This window comes from Primulina eburnea, chromosome 8 (assembly GCF_022965805.1).
Source record: "Primulina eburnea isolate SZY01 chromosome 8, ASM2296580v1, whole genome shotgun sequence".
In the NCBI taxonomy this organism is placed as follows: Eukaryota; Viridiplantae; Streptophyta; class Magnoliopsida; order Lamiales; family Gesneriaceae; genus Primulina; species Primulina eburnea.
Genome location: NC_133108.1, coordinates 32604224 through 32620777, shown reverse-complemented (window position 1 = coordinate 32620777; position 16554 = coordinate 32604224). Strand labels below are relative to the sequence as shown.

Sequence of the window (16554 nt, the reverse complement as noted above, 5' to 3'; positions counted from 1 at the left end):
AAATTGGCAGAATGATGTCATATGGCAGCATTACAAAAGAATTACAAACGCTTAAGGGGTATCAACTAAAGAACTCATTTGTGTTGTAAATAAAATGATCTTCCAAAAATTATTGGAAGTAAACCACAAAAGCATAAGAGTAAAATTTTTAGGACTCATCCTTATGCTAGAAGTGGAAGAAGTTCTTAGAAACCAAGAACAGTATGGTCCAGACAGAAGGCCAGATCTTATAAATCTGGGCAAAGAAGTGGACCATCAAGAAATAAGATATCATCCCAAGCATCGAGTACATCTCGAAGTACAGGAAGAACACCTACGAAGAAAACTTCCAGAAGAGCTCATACTCGAACTAATGAAAGTTTTTAAAATTGTAATTTTTGGACTTGTGGAGCAGGAGGTCATATCTAAACCAATTGTCCTGAAAATGAAAAAATTGGTATTAAACGCTTCGATCCAACGCTGGATATTGAAGAAGTGGTTTATTACAAAGATCTTATTCAGGTATACCGATTTGAGGATATTGCCTAAGAGGAAAGTATATATGAGGAAGAAGAAGTTTTGAGTCAGGAATAATCAGATGGAACTGAATCGGAATCTGACTGAAGATGATGTGTTTCGACAAAAAACACATAAAGATTTGTCTGGTTTCTTTAGCCAGACAACAATATCTCATAGCATGATCCAAAGGATTATGAGAGAAATCATACACTTCAGAGATATCAAAGATTCTCTGCAGGACATGTAGAAAAGTTATTAGGAAGTCTTGGCCAAAGAAACATAAAGCATCATCTAATCTATAAAGTTTCTAGAAGGGAAATGACAATCCAGATGGAACTTGCAGGAAATAGAACGGAGATGCAATTAATTCCTTCCAGAGAAATTAAGGAGGAATTACAAAAATTCAAGATAGATGTAGCAAGGACTATGTCCTAGATTCATATCGGTGATATCACTATATGCGATAAAAGAATGGGGAACCTTCAAAATTCGGTAATGGGAACCATCTCAAGAAATCTCTGCACAGGAAAGATTGTAGGAGTAATCTATCAGAGAATTTCCTACAACCTGGCAGATAGAGATTTTAGCCGAGCCTTGACATTGCACAAGAATTTCAAGGAAAAAAGGCTGATGAAAGAAGGTAATAGACCATATTCTATTACCTATCAAATTTCATATGCTCTATTTAATACACATCATTCAGAATTGTTTATTAGAAATGAGTTTATTGAAATACCTGAGATATTTGGAAAAGTTGCTCAGGCAATTTATCCAGAAAGAGTCGAGTTTCCTTTAATACAGGAAACAGATATCCATATACAAGAAAAACCGATTCTACAAAGTAATCAAAGTCTTATATTGGAATCAAGAAGACTATCTTTTGAGGGAGATAGGATTACAAGTTACCAGTGGGAAAAAACACATGTCCAAGAAACCCAACAGGAGCCAAAAAGTTTTTCTACAATAGGAAAGTTTAGATGCCCAGAAGGGTGGAAGGAAGTAAAAATAGTATTTGATATTACAAAACAAAGGAATCAATTTCCTTGTAATACTATCTACTATTTAGAACAACCTACGATAGGACTTACCAAGGAATGATTCAGATCGGAGAATTGGAAGTTCTTACCAAAGGAATTCTAGGAAAAGAACCAGATCGATTGGTTCTTGGACTAGAGTTTCTCGAGAAACATAAACCTTGGAAACGTCTAGAGTACGGAATTGAGTTTATGGCAGATGATAGGATGTGGAAAATCCAATGACTACAAGCCCATTATCTATATACATTCCAATAGGAATTTATACGAACAATATAAACTAGAATATTTTGCTGCTTATATTCATTCAGGTACTGGAATCTGTACAGCAAAAAGAGGAGTTTTTCCAAATAATTTGGAATAAGAATTATCAAAGATAGGTGGAAGAGATTTTTCTAGAAGAGTCTTAAGCTTATGTAACGGGATTAAGATGACAGAAATCGTAATTGGAGGTGCTGGACAAACACATTGGTATAAGGTAAAAACACCACCGATTTATTTTCATGATACAAGAGCAGAAATTTTGCTAGGAATTAATTTCCTACAAATGTTCAATTCCTATACGCAAAAAAATAAGACTAGAAGATTAGTGTTCACAACACCTTGTGATCACAAAATTATAGTCCAGAGACTACGAGAGGCATTTTACAGAAAATTGCCAATCCAGTTTCGCACCAAGCGTGGTGATGAAGGAAAAATTCTGAACCCAAAAATGAAGATTCTAGATGGTTTGGAGAAACAATGCTCCAATTAAGAACAGATAAAGAACTCCAAACAGATGAAATTAGAATGCCTTAAGATAGCTCTACAAAAGAATGAGGTAGAATTTGAATCTAAGATATCATTGAAGATGTCAAGAAAATGATCAAAGAAAATTACAATGAAGATCTCTTGGTATGGTGGGACAGAAATCAACTCAAAACTTGCTTTAAAATTAAGGAAGACAAAGAGTATGAATTTGTCTATTGCAAGCCTATCCTAATGAAAATAATTGATCAAAGGGATATGCAGATTATAATTAAGGAACATTTGGACCTTTGTTTGATAAAAGCAGGAATTCCACCATATAGCAGTTCAGGTTTTCTGATAAGAAATAATGGTGAGATAAAATGAGGAAAACCCAGATTGGTTATTAATTATCAAGAAATTAATAAAATTCTGGAGTTTGATGGGTATTTTATACCTAGCAGAGAATATCTAATCAGTTGCATACGCAACGCAAAGATATTCTCTAAATTCGATTGTATGTCTGGATTTTATCAGATTCGAATGCAGGAAGAAAGCAAGAAATTCATACCTTTCTCTACACCACAAGGATACTATATTTGAGAAGTATTACCAATGAGATTGGCTAATTCACCCTAGATATTCCAAAGGAAAATGGATAAACTATTTAAAGATTATTTCAAATTTATGTTCGTCTATATTGACGATGTGTTAATTGCATACAAAAATATGGAGGAACACATTAAAAATTTAGAGATTTTCTCTGATATTTGCGAAAAAAAAGGACTGGTTCTATCAGAAAAGAAAGCAGTCATCGCCACAAGAAAGATCGAATTTCTAGGAATAAAAATTGATGAGTCTGTAATAATTTTGCAAGATTATATAGTAGAAAAGGTGCAAAATTTCAAAACAAACTAAAAAAAATAAACATCTTCAAAGTTTTCTAGGAGTTATTAATTTTTCTGGGATGTTTATTAAAACCTAGAAAAACACAGGAAAGTGTTTTTATTGAAAAAAGACGCACAATTTATATGAACAAAAGAGCACACACAAAAACTTAGTCAATTAAAGGAGATTTGTAAAAATCTTCCAAAAATGGCTATTCCTCAAGATGAAGATGATTTGGTATTATATACGGATGTCATTGATCATCGGTGGGCGGTAGTCTGAACAAAGCTCACTCTAGGGGGAGAAAAACCATGCAGATATTGTAGTTGACTATTCTCAGATGCAGAAGCCATAAGATGGCATATCAACGAAAATGAATTATATGCAGTAAAAGGACTTCTGAAAAATAGTCATTATTCTTACTCCCAAAGAAATTCACTTTAAAAGTTGATAATACACAGGTAAAATATTTCTTAAGGAATAGAATTGAGTCTATACCTTAGAAGGCAAGATTATTAAGATGACAAGCACTATTTCAGAATTATATTTTTGATATTGTGATAATTAAATCTCATGAAAATATTCTAGTAGATTTTTTAACAAGAGATTGACAACGATGATATCGATGTCATCATCAAGATGCAGAGGCATTTAAGAGAACAACTTGAAATGTTTCAAAACGAGTTTAACAAGCTGGCCTTAAACGCAAAAGTTACGGGAAGGCAACAACAAGCCGATAAGAGAATTGTCTCTGATCGAATCACGGGATATTTACAGGCTTATACTCAGTTATGCTCTATAATGCAAAGGCCTATTCTCCAAGTCATTGAGAAGCCGTTGGTTTATCAAATGTAGAGTTTTCGAGTACATGACCCTGTGCCTAGAACAGGAGATTCAAATATCCCTAGCACATGTGCTAAGTCGGGATCACCTCCAGATGAGTCGGCTGAAACAAAAATTGAGACTCCAGATCCTTATCTCGAGTCCTCAAGTCAACCATTCACCTCGGAGATTATAGAGGGAAAGATCAACCTTAGGCCTAATACTGACAATGGCAAAACTAATGTTGGTACTAATGAAGCTACAATTTCTCCATTACATGTATACCAACAATTGTGGGAGAAATTAAAAACAAAAGTAGGCATTAACCCCGCTACCAACATGGTTGATGTTTCAGAAAAATATCCTAGAGTATGGATGAAACCAAATTCATATCCAAAAGAGGTCAAATCTTGGTATGAATTCGGAGCTCTTGCCTCAATTTATACCACATCACCCAGCTTCCCAAAAATTTCAGGACTACCTAAATGAATCCAGGAAGCTGTTCATGAAACTTGGGCGAATAACTATTATTTGTCCAGAAGAGATATTCTGGATTTGTATTTTTTCAGTGCAGCACCAGAACCAGCAGGGAAAGGCTCACACGAAGCTTTTCATTTCATCAAGCTAAGGAAGCCAGATATGAATGCCCAGAAATTCATCAAGGATCCTCCTAGAGACGAAACACCCCTGGTTTCTTCACTTAATGAAGATGACATCTTTACCAGGAGAGCATAGGGATTTTGGGTCTGTCTAACAGAGATGGAAAAGGTCAAGTATCCATTTAAGTTTTATCAAAATTCTGTAAATGGATCTTTCCTGTTAAACACAATGACAGGAAAAACAACAAGTTTTGCAGAAGATATATTTGAAATGAAAAGAAATATTCTGTGGAACAGCAAGCTACCGGCAAAAAATAAACTCGTCGAAATTTCTGCAACATTGCACATGTGGGAAGATGGTCGGAGAACATCTACCTAGAATGTCAGAACCAGAAAGAACCAGAGTTTTGTAAAGGATTTAAGCCGAGAACCACCATCTGCCTAGAATGTCACAAGCACGTTTTCCTCGGGGATACAAAAAGCCAAAGATTTCCCGACAAAGCTAAAGTGGACATGTGACTATCCCACTAACAAAAGGAAAGACCACCATGTGAGTGGAATAAAAGAACCACCAATAATCAGTGGTAAATGACAAAAGACCATTGGATTCCTTATCTTTAAAGATAAAGGAAATCCAATAAACAGATGAGAGAATTTACTACCAAAATTCATCTATAAAAGAAGTAAAAACAGGGTAAAAGAAACACACAAGAAAATATACGGAAACTTGAAAAAATACCAATATTCTTTGAATATCTTAAAGCAGTCAAGAGACATATCAAAAGAAAAAGATAAGAGATGAGATTTTTCCGAGCCTATCATAAACGATTAAAAGATGAATGCATAGAAATTTGTGCAGACATAGTTCAAATCAATATTGATTGAATACGCCGGAAGATAAAACGAGAAGAAAAAGCTCTGTCTAGATTAATACTCTAGACAAAACCAGGAACCACCACGATGATGACCACTCAACCACTACAGGAAGTAGTCCAGATGCAAGCTGTAAAGGTTCATCAAGAGTTGAAGTCTGAGTTTCAAATCCGGATAGCCATCTATAAATAAAGAACCACAATGAAGTTGAGATCATCGAACATTTCCTCAATTTCTTTAAAAAATAAATTGTAATATTTTCAGTTTATGTGTTTTGTAAGTTCAGCTACTATCAGTAGTTAAACAAGTTTCTCCTCCTCTACAGGAGCTTACTATGTAATAATAAATGTTTGTGTTTGAATAAATAAATCCTTTGCTCTAGCCTCTCTCATGTATGATTTTCAAAATTTTATCTTTTACTGTATACCCTAAGATAGTTAACGGATTAGGGTTGTGCCAAGTGCTGCTTAAGGAATCTGCGTCAGAAACCATCGGTTACGATCGTGTGGTTGGAATCTGAGGAGCAGTCTGTAAAACTCGGTGGATATAAACCTGTGTCATTCCGATAAAAAAGATAAAAGATTTAATTTATATTATGGAAGCATGACGTGCCTTTAATTATAAAAGAAAATCAATTATTAAAATATAAGGTTGAGGGGTATTTTGAGAAATTGGGGAGTGGAAATAAAATTAAAATATGTTGGGTACTGAATTTTAAGTTGCCCATATTTAATTAATAAAATCATAACAAATTTTTTTTTTGAAGTTCTTTCTAATCGTGAAACATTGTATGAAATCTCTGATAGACTCTTCAACATTTTTCTTGAAGTTTTTCCTCATCGTCAAACATCGTACGACATGTTCATATATATTTTTACTTTTGAAACTTAATCTATAAATAGACGAAAAGAAAGATATATATATTTTTAAAATGATATGACTTATTATATTATTATGAAAGAAGAATTAAAATATATTTACGAATATCATCGTTCTAGGCTTTACAAATATAAAAACACACGTACATATATATATATACACATTGCCTAAATATATTATACATACATACGTACATATATATATATATATATATATATATATATATATATATATATATATATATATATATATTAAATATTACTTCTCATTTTCCAAAATTAAACCCAATATATATATATATATATATATATATATATATATATATATATATATATATATATATATATATATATATATATATATATATATTAAATATTACTTCTCATTTTCCAAAATTAAACCCACCCCAACAGATCGGGTCTAGGTCAGATACTCCTTAGACCCGGACCCATTGCCATCTTTATATGAAATACAAAATAAAAGGAATACAAGTAATTTGCAAAATAAAAGTACTACACGTTCCCACTATTGTTATATGTAATATAAACGACTTTATAGTTCGTTTTTAATATAATATGGTAAGATTAAGCATTTATCGTTTATCAAAATTTATAACTGTTGGTAAAGTGCAAATCAGAGTTTTTAAATCGTACATCACAAACATATCGTTTTGATTATTCTACATAAGAATTATAATTATTACACATCAATCATCATCTATCAATAATTACACACTTTGCGATCAACTAGAATCAAACATATGATATTGTCTCTGATACCAACTGAAGTATATAATGTTTGACGTTTTACAAAAAATTATATATAACTCAAATATTTAAATTGTATAAAATGGCACAAGTACAATGTTACTTTTGCTCTAGCTAACGGAACGATTATTGTACACAACAAAAATAAATATATATATATATATATATATATATATATATATATATATATATATATATTATATTATTTGTAATAATATTATCAAGATCACACACCCTCTAACCCCTAGGTCTTAATTTATATCCCTAATTATAAAGGTACCAAAACATAAATTATTGAAAAACTTGCACTCAATACCATAATATTCTTGTGAATAAGTTATATATTGTTCTAACTGTAAAAAAATATTATTTTCTGTGAGTATAAAAACACAATTGAATAATATACGAATCAAGTAGTCTTATCTACTATGTACGTTTGTGCAAACAATTTTAGTCTCAATAATTTACTTTGACATATTTTGTTTCACATTTTTGAAATGACTATCAACTATATATCATTTCAAATCCTTTGATTTTCAAATGTTTCGATTACAAATAGGTCTCCAAATCCGAATAGTCCGATCCAAATGCTGCCTAAATTCTCTTAGAATGCTCAAAACCTCCTTGAAAGGAGTAAGAACGATGGTGTTGGTATTGATCATCATAACATGGCGATGAGCTGTAGCCACACGCGATGGGTTGAAGTCGGTGACTGTAGACAAAATCTGCACCCAAGGGCTGCTGCTGCACCACCAGCACTGAGAAATGGAAGTCAGAAGTGGCTAACATATCTCCAATAAAACCTAATTCAGGACACTCACTCCATTCTGTAAGCCCAAATACCAGTGGAGAATCAGCCTCATGATATCTACCTACTATGCACAAATCACATCCATCTTCTATTGACCTGATCACTTTTGTTGTCCCTATTGCATCTTTTACTAACTCTTCTCTGTATATGACTTTTGCATTACCGATAGTCTTAGCTCTAAACTGGTTTACCATCTGTGTATCCATGCTCTTCTCTGTTTGTTCACCATACTTCTTATGATCCCATGGCCTAATCCACACGAATGTTAGGATGATTTGCGGGTTTTCAATGAAACGACTAGCATATGCAAGCGCCTCACAGTCGTCAGGACCACCGAGGAATAGAACAGTGATTTGGAACATGGAGTGTCCTTTCAAAACTGACTGGTTTCCAGCTACCTGCCCCCGATCAATGAGGACTCCTACTGAACAAGGAGCTTTCGAGATAACGTTTTGGTTTACCATCCTGATGGAAGAAAAATTTGACCCAACTTTACCATCTATAGTCCATTGCTTGTGAAATGGGAGGATCACAATATTTGCATTTTGGTCAAGAGCGAGCGAGCATATGTCATTGTGCATGCTGGCATACGGTGCGATAGAATTGAAGTGGCGCACGGCACATCCGTGGTTGCGCTCTGCAAACAAGTTGATGGCATTGGCAACATGTTTTGACCAGCTTCTTGAGGCTGTTAGCTTGCTTCTGCGAGTGGTTGACTCGAGCACGGATGCTCCTTGGCCCTTGAGTTCCATCAGATTTAGGACAAAAACAGCAAGAGGTCTGTGAATTAGAGGAGTTGAGGCATCGAGAAGGTTTATGATAATCGGCACGTTCTCTTCATTATGGATGCAGACCATCATCCTTAGCTCGTCGTTTGGATTGTTACTCAGAATAGAGTTCTTGCGTCGGCCTAGGTAACTAGCTGATGGGTCGTAGAGATGCCATATCAGAGGCCTAGCAATCCCTGTTACGATCAGCATTGAGATTAACAGAAAGGCATATGCTTCATTGTTTATGATCTGTACATGGTGAAATAACACTCCATAAGACCACAAAATACGTTGTCTGTCAGCATCTTATATTGCAATAAATTTAATCTCACCACTATACTGTCACCGAGAACATTTGTAAACCGACTAAACTGAAGAATAAACATGGTACTGACAACAATTTTGGTAAAAGGAGAGACTTTTTTTCTTATAAAAAAATATAAAGTTAACTACACATGCACCAAACATGACACGACTTGAGGCCTAATTCATGAAGTAAACCAATTGCGTCACTACTAGACTAATCAGTTGGCCACATTATAAGTATATTTTCATTGTTCAAACACAATAGTACGTTGGTTTCTGGAAATTCACCTGCAGACTTGCTTAATGCTTTTGTATATTTAGCTAGTTTTAGAATTAAAAAGGAAAAAACGCCTACCCCATCCTCCATCAAGGTAATGTATATAACAGCTTCAATGATACCTCTGCAACACATTATGAGAGCAAGAGTGACAGCATGGCGTAACGGCATACCGTAAAAGAGCGCCGGAATAAGGGTGGATGTAAACTTTGCCGAATAAGTAATAATGATGACCAATCCATATGTGGCTCCAGAAACCCCTCCTATGGAGAACATGTCCATGCTCAAACCACTTATCACTAACTTGGCAGGAAGAAGAAATCCAGTATTAATTGTATCAAGCTTATTTACTAAAGAAGATCCCAATGGCGGTCCATCGGGTGTAATCACGCCCAAAAAGAAGGCACCAAGGGCTGCTGGGTGCCCAAAAGTTTCAGAACCCAGTCCGCAGAGTAAGATTATGACCACAATGGATATAAAATGTATCTCTTTCATCTGTTGTCCCTCAGGCACATGTCTGACAATAAGTAAAATTACGGTTCGAAGGACAAACACAAAGATGAGGAGGACGAAAACGGGCCACAAGACAATAGAAACAGCATTCCACTCAACGCTATGTAAGCCTGTTATAATCCCACAAAATATCACTGTAACAATGTAGTTGCATATTTCACAGATCAATGACGCCAATGTAGCTACCCTACCAAGCTCCGAGTTAAGAATGTTGAGATCGATTAATAGGCTCGTGATTACTGGAAATGAAGACATAGCATTTAAATATGCAACATAAGGGAGGGATCGTTTCACCGAGGCCTCTACCTCCATAAGTTGATTTAAGACGAAAATGAGTGTTAGCCCTATTGTGAAAGGCAGGAAATAAGAGATGACGCCAATTACCACCGCACTTTTCCCAATCTTTTTAATCAGGGATAAATCAACTTGTACTCCTAATATAAACAGATGGAACATGAAGCCCATGTCTGCTAATGTTTCAAGTATCAATCTCCCTCCAGGAGGAAATAACTTGTCACTGTAAGAGTCTATGCGCCCCAGGAAAGATCGGCCCATAATGATGCCGGCCTGATCAAAATCATTCATGCACAGAAATTAGGCAACAAAGTAAAGATCAAGATCAGTGAAAACAACAATGTTGTCTAGCTAGCATACTGCATCTAGTTCGTGGAATCAAACTCAAAGTTTTCTGTCCAATCAAGAAATGCGATTCCTTCTAATTAACATGTAGCATGCTGTAACAAGTGAGTTTTATTATTTCGGAATTTTCTATGGAATTGGTAAAATAGACAATTTACCTATGCTGATGATCCAAAACAATAAAAAATGAATTCATTGCAGCACTTTTCCAGAAAGAAATACCTAGAGAAGAGAAGGCTTACAATAAGTTGCGCACTGATCAGACCCTGCTTAAGAGGTTTGAGAAGGAACCATACTATACTTATTATGGAAAAAATAAAAATCAGTTGCAACAACAGAACCGGTAGATTGAAGGCAAAAGGATCTCCTCCGAACCATGCTCGCCCTTGCGCATTTGTCATATGAGTAAACTGGCACACTAGAGTTTCTTGAGAATCATGTGGCCCTTGGACATACCCAATCGAAGATGTAACTTTTCCAGATGACATTTGTCTGTATAATTTAAGAGGCGTCAAGGGTCATACAAAGAGAAGAGTCAATGGATTTCACCCCACAATAAGAAAACAAATTACCAGTTAAAAAAATGAAGACAGCGATATAAGAGTTAAGAAAGTGAAAGAAACGTGAAAATGACATTGACCAGATGCAGAAGGAAAAAGAAATCAAGGTGAGAAGTGAAGATAAAGGAGGGAAAAGTGGAGTTTGTTATTCAAATTGACTATTTCCTTAGAGGACATGGGGACTGCTTCTATTTGCATGGTTTAATAGTAAAGTTAGCCATGCAAGAAGGATAACCACTCGTGACACAAATATAGGCAGCTTTAATGTAGTTCAATTTTCAACCTAATGACTCTTCTTCCCCAGACAATATGTTTTATATGCATGTATTCCATATCTTATCAAGAGTCCCTATCCCACAAAGATTTTTAATCTTTGTCCCACCATGACTTTATTATTTCATTGTAATAAAATTATCATATTATTATGATTACATCATATGTTTATCAACTTTTGATAATATATGATGTATTAATGTTATATATACACATATTTTATATCTTCATATCAAGAGTATATATATACAAACATTAATACATTTATACACGCACAATTAATACTTGTATAGACATATTAATTATTTAATTTATATAATTAACTCATTAGTTAATTAATCATAGACTCATCTAAAATATTTTATTAGAATTTGTATATATTAGTTGTCACTACTTCTAGTACCATTATTTAATCAATAGATTCTACACCCACTAAATAAATGATTCGGAACTTGTTATAATCTCAATCGACGATCCGACAGCGGCGATGTATCAAGGATACATGTCTTGTTCATATAATGAAATAAAAAATTTTGACGATAAAAAATTTCACTTACCATATTGAGCAGTTGGAAATTTAGTGAATTCCTTCACCAAAACAGACAATTTTACTCTCCTTACTTAATTAACAATTGAGCTAACTTCCACTTCTTCCATCTTATAGAACCAGCTTATAAAATTCTTTATAAGCATTCTGTTTGTTCTCCATCAAACTATCGTCGTCAAATTCAACTTCTTGAACTTTGACTTTCTCAAGGGGAACACATAATCTGATACTTGTGTTACCCTCAATGGTACAGAGATACAACATCCGTGGATTCACATCTCCATGTGATTCAGTATAACATCTATTCTTATTTGGGCTTATCCTAATTAGCCTCGTTCATTTCATCAACTCCTTGATCAAAAATGTCAAAACAAATTTCTGATTGCACCCATCAGATCATGATAAGAGCGTCTAGTAGTGTCACCCCCATGAGAACCTAAAGTCATGGTTAGCTTATAGTAAGGTCCCTTCAATACATATATCCCGATCGAATATGCAACCATTGGTATATCGAGAGTTGCATAATAATTCAATAACGATGTGATTTATCTTTGAGTAGTAACAGTGGTATGGTATGTGGAACTAGGGAACATATTTTCCTAAAGCACATTTTTTGCTCTGACCAGAGATTCCATCCACTATTAACTTATCAGATCACATAGGATACCTTCACCAGTAGACAAATGGTGAATACCGACTACGTTGCATTTTTTCCTACGTATTTCAAAACCACACCCAACCTCGCCACCTGATGAACCCCAATGGAGTTGCTAAACGGATCAAAGTGTATGCTAGAACATATAGCCCCTACATTGTCCTAGGTTAAAGGACTAATGATGTACAACCATAACTGCAGAATATTCAACTCGATAAGTGAGAACCTCTTGACAGTCTGAGGGAGAGTTGTTCAGTGCATCATCATATGATCACCCATCTGTATAAATAGACATCTCCATTCCCTTGCCAATAAAACATGGTGTTTACAACATAGATATAGTCTCAAGCTCAAGTAGTCTTTATCCTTATTTTAGACGACAGATTCGACTAGTAACTCGTTTAGAATATACATTACACTTCTTATTGAGTTTCATGATATTATGTTGCGAGACATGCCTCATGATACCTATTGTATATTCAAGGACTTTATCTATTCAATTTGCATGATCGAATAAAATAGTAAAATATTATTAAAATAAATATCTTTTACATTCGAGTTAATAAAAGCTCAAGCCACAAGTTGGATTGTTGGACACCTACTCTAACAATCTCCCACTTGCCCTATAGAAAACTACCCATTGATCTTAGATCCATTGCTTCACGATGCTTCTCAAACAATGGTCTTGGAAGGGGTTTCGTCAATGGATCAACAACGTTGTCTGCGGAAGCGACTCTATTTACCGATATGTCTCATCTTCTCACAATCTCTTGGAATATGTGGAACTTCCTCAATACATGTTTAGATCGCTGATGAAACTTCGGTTCCTATGCTTCCACAATGGCACCGGTGTTGTCACAATAGACCGAGACTGAAGCAACTGTTTGAGGAATGACACACAACTCTTGAACGAAATTCCTCATCCAAACACCTTCCTTTGCTGCAGCTGATGCAGCTATGTATTCGGTCTCAATGGTTGAATCCATTGTGGTGTCTCGTTTGGAACTCTTCCAATATACATCACCACCATGGAGCTTGAATACAAATCCAGATGTTGATTTCGGATCATCCTTATTTGATTGGAAGTTAGAATGAGTAGAGCCTTTCAACTTTAATTCTCCATTCCCATAAACCAAGAACAAATTATTCGTTCTTCTTAAGTATTTAAGAATGTCCTTCACAGCTTTCTAATGTATTGGGCCGGAATTTGATTGATATCTGCTTGAACCACTCAGAGCACATGCAATATCAGGTCGAGTAGATATCATACCATAGAGTAAATTAGGTTGCATGTTATAATATGTGGACTTAAGGGTTGAATTGATTTAATTAAGAGCTTTAAGGACCAAAAATGCAATAACCAAAATTTCAGGGACCTTATTGCAAAAAATCAAAAATTGAAGGGCCAAATTGTAAAGAATTGAAACTTTAAGGGCCAAATTACAATTTCTGGAATTTTTGAGGAAAAATTATAAATTTTTGATGGGACACTAGGATTAAATAATTGATTTTTCCAAGGATTTTGGTGACAATTACTGATAGAAAATCTCTTAAGTTTCAACACGATCAGATTTGATGGTAATCACGTATGCATTGCTAGATTGCGAAGCTACACATTCATTTATATCCGAGTCATTTGTCAAGAGACAAGGAATCATACCAGGGGCTATGGATATGGGATTCAATGTTTCGATTCCGTCGAGAGATCAGATGTTTACCTCACAGATAGTGAAGAGATTGGAGCTTCTGTTACAGAAAAATTATGTGCATGTGAATTTGATTGTGCTACCGTTTCTTGAGCTTAAGAGATTTGATGGTAATCACGTATGCATTGCTATATTGGAGCTCAATATATTTTGTGTAATCACGTATGCATTGCTAAATTATTTTGTGTATGGATTGAATTTCTTCGAATGGTGCCGCTATAGATTTTCGACGGAGGTCAGTATCTGTCCGACCACCCAGCGGTAAGCCATTTATTTTTTAGGCAGCCAGATACCAGTAGATGTAGCACATCATTTCTTGCATCTGTGCGAGGAAGCTCATGAGGAGAGGCTGCCAGACATTTTTGGCGAGTATTGCTACATTGACCGAGCCAGTCAGCCAACGGCAAGAGGACGTCGACGTGGTCAGGGATTTTTCCCAGGGTTTTCCTAGACGATTTTTTAGGCATTCCACCAGACAGAGAGGTTGAATTTTCTATCGATCTGATGCCAGGTACAGTGCCGATCTCTAAGGCCCCCTATCATCTATCACCTGCAGAGATGAAAGAGCTGAAGGATCAGATATAATACTTGCTGGACAAGGGCTTCATTCGCCCTAACCTTTCTCCATGGGGCGCACCGGTACTTCTTGTTAAGAAGAAGGACGACAACATGCGTCTTTGCATTGATTATCGGGTGCTGAACCGAGTCACAGTTAAGAATAATTATCCTCTGCCTAGGATTGAAGATCTATTTGATCAACTTCAGGGAGTATCAGTGTTTTCGAAGATAGGTCTCTGAGCAGGATACCACTAGCTGAAGGTGAGAGAGTCTGATGTTCATGAGACGAATTTTAGGACGCTTTATTGGAACTATGAGTTTATGGTGATACCCTTCGGATTGATGAACACGCCAGAGATCTTCATAGATCTCATGAATTGCGTGTTTCAGCCTTATTTGGATCAGTTCGTCATTGTTTTAATAGACGACATCCTGATTTATTCGAAGAGCATAGAGGAGCACAGTCAGCATCTTACGACAGCGCTACAGGTTTTGCAGGACCGTTGACTGTGTGCCAAGTTTAGTAAGTGCGAATTCTGGCTAGACAAAGTGTCATTCTTGGGCCATATCATATCACTCCCTCTTTCTCTATGGATCGAGCATTTGAACGTGTCTGTTCTGTTCAAATAATTATTTTTTGGAGTGGAGGTTGATCGCAGTAAGGTCGGGGCAGTCTGAGATTGGCCAGTGCCTAAGAGTCCCAGATTGTATACCATTGAGGATGGCATAGTCAGATACCGTGACTGACTGTGGATTCCTAGCAGTGATTCCCTGAGATAAGACATCATGAGAGAGGCCACATCACCCCATAATCCATTCATTCGGGGAGTATGAAGATGTATAAGAACCTACAGTCTCTTTATTGGTGGCCGGGCATGAAGCGAGATGTCTTGCGTTTTGTGTCCGAGTGTTTGACATGTCAGCAGGTCAAGGCAGAACATCAGAGACCTGCAGGAAAGCTGTGAGACCATTCTCTATTCCCAAGTGGAAATGGGAGAACATTACCAAGGATTTTGTGACAGGGCTACCGAGGACAACTCAAGGATATAATGCAATTTTGGAGATAGTTGATCGACTCACCAAGTCAGCAAACTTTATATCGATCAGGAAGACTTTCACCATGACTCAGTACGCAGAGTTGTATATCAGAGAGATAGTCAGACTGCATGGGATTCCAGTGTCCATCGTGTCAAACAGTGATCCAAGGTTCACGTCTGTATTCTGGAAGAGTCTGCATCAGGCATTGGGTACCAAGTTGCTATTCAGTACAGCTTTCCATCCACAAACCGACAGACAGTCAGAGATGGTGATTCAGATTTTGGAAGACCTACTCAGAGCACGTTTGATCGACTTTCAGGGCAGCGGAGCCGAAGTTACCCCTCGTGGAGTTCACGTACAACAACAGCTACTAGGAATATATCGGGATGGATTCATACGAGGCACTATAAAGGAGGAAGTGTAGGTCGCCAGTTTATTGGGATGAGGTTGGGGGAAGAGCATAGTTGGGGCTAGATATTTTCAGTCAGACTACAGAGTTAGTGGTCAACATCCAAGACAGGATGAAGACTGCTCAGAGCCGACATAAGAGTTATGCAGATCAACGACATAGGGATCTAGAGTTTGTGTTGGGCGATCATGTATTCGTGAAGGTCGCACCGATGAAGGGTGTGATGAGATTTGAAAAGAACGACAAACTCAGTCCTAGATTCATAGGACCATTCGAGATCCTCGAGAGAGTTGGGACGTTAGCATACAAAGTTGCATTACCGCCGAACCTGGTGGGAGTTCATAACGTGTTCCACGTCCCTTTGTTGTGGAAGTACATGTCAAACCCTTTGCTTGTGCTGAATTAT

The 16554-nt window shown here is 36.2% G+C and overlaps 1 protein-coding gene across 1 annotated transcript; it reads right to left on the bottom strand.

Moving 5' to 3' along the window:
* Nucleotides 1–7551: 7551 nt before the first annotated feature.
* Nucleotides 7552–10324, bottom strand: LOC140837878 (cation/H(+) antiporter 14-like). Its single transcript, XM_073203963.1, has 2 exons — nt 9329–10324; nt 7552–8916 (listed from the first exon to the last, which is right to left on the bottom strand). Exons 1-2 carry the CDS (start codon nt 10316–10318, stop codon nt 7681–7683), a joined length of 2226 nt encoding a protein of 741 aa, XP_073060064.1. The 5' UTR covers nt 10319–10324; the 3' UTR covers nt 7552–7680.
* Nucleotides 10325–16554: the final 6230 nt, after the last annotated feature.

Bases quoted from the DNA above. Each gene is read 5' to 3' on its own strand.
- LOC140837878 (XM_073203963.1), bottom strand. From the start codon at position 10,318: ATGGGCCGATCTTTCCTGGGGCGCATAGACTCTTACAGTGACAAGTTA. The intron at 8,917-9,328 runs GTAGGCGTTTTT...CACCATGTACAG, and splicing joins TTACCTTGATGGAGGATGGG to ATCATAAACAATGAAGCATA.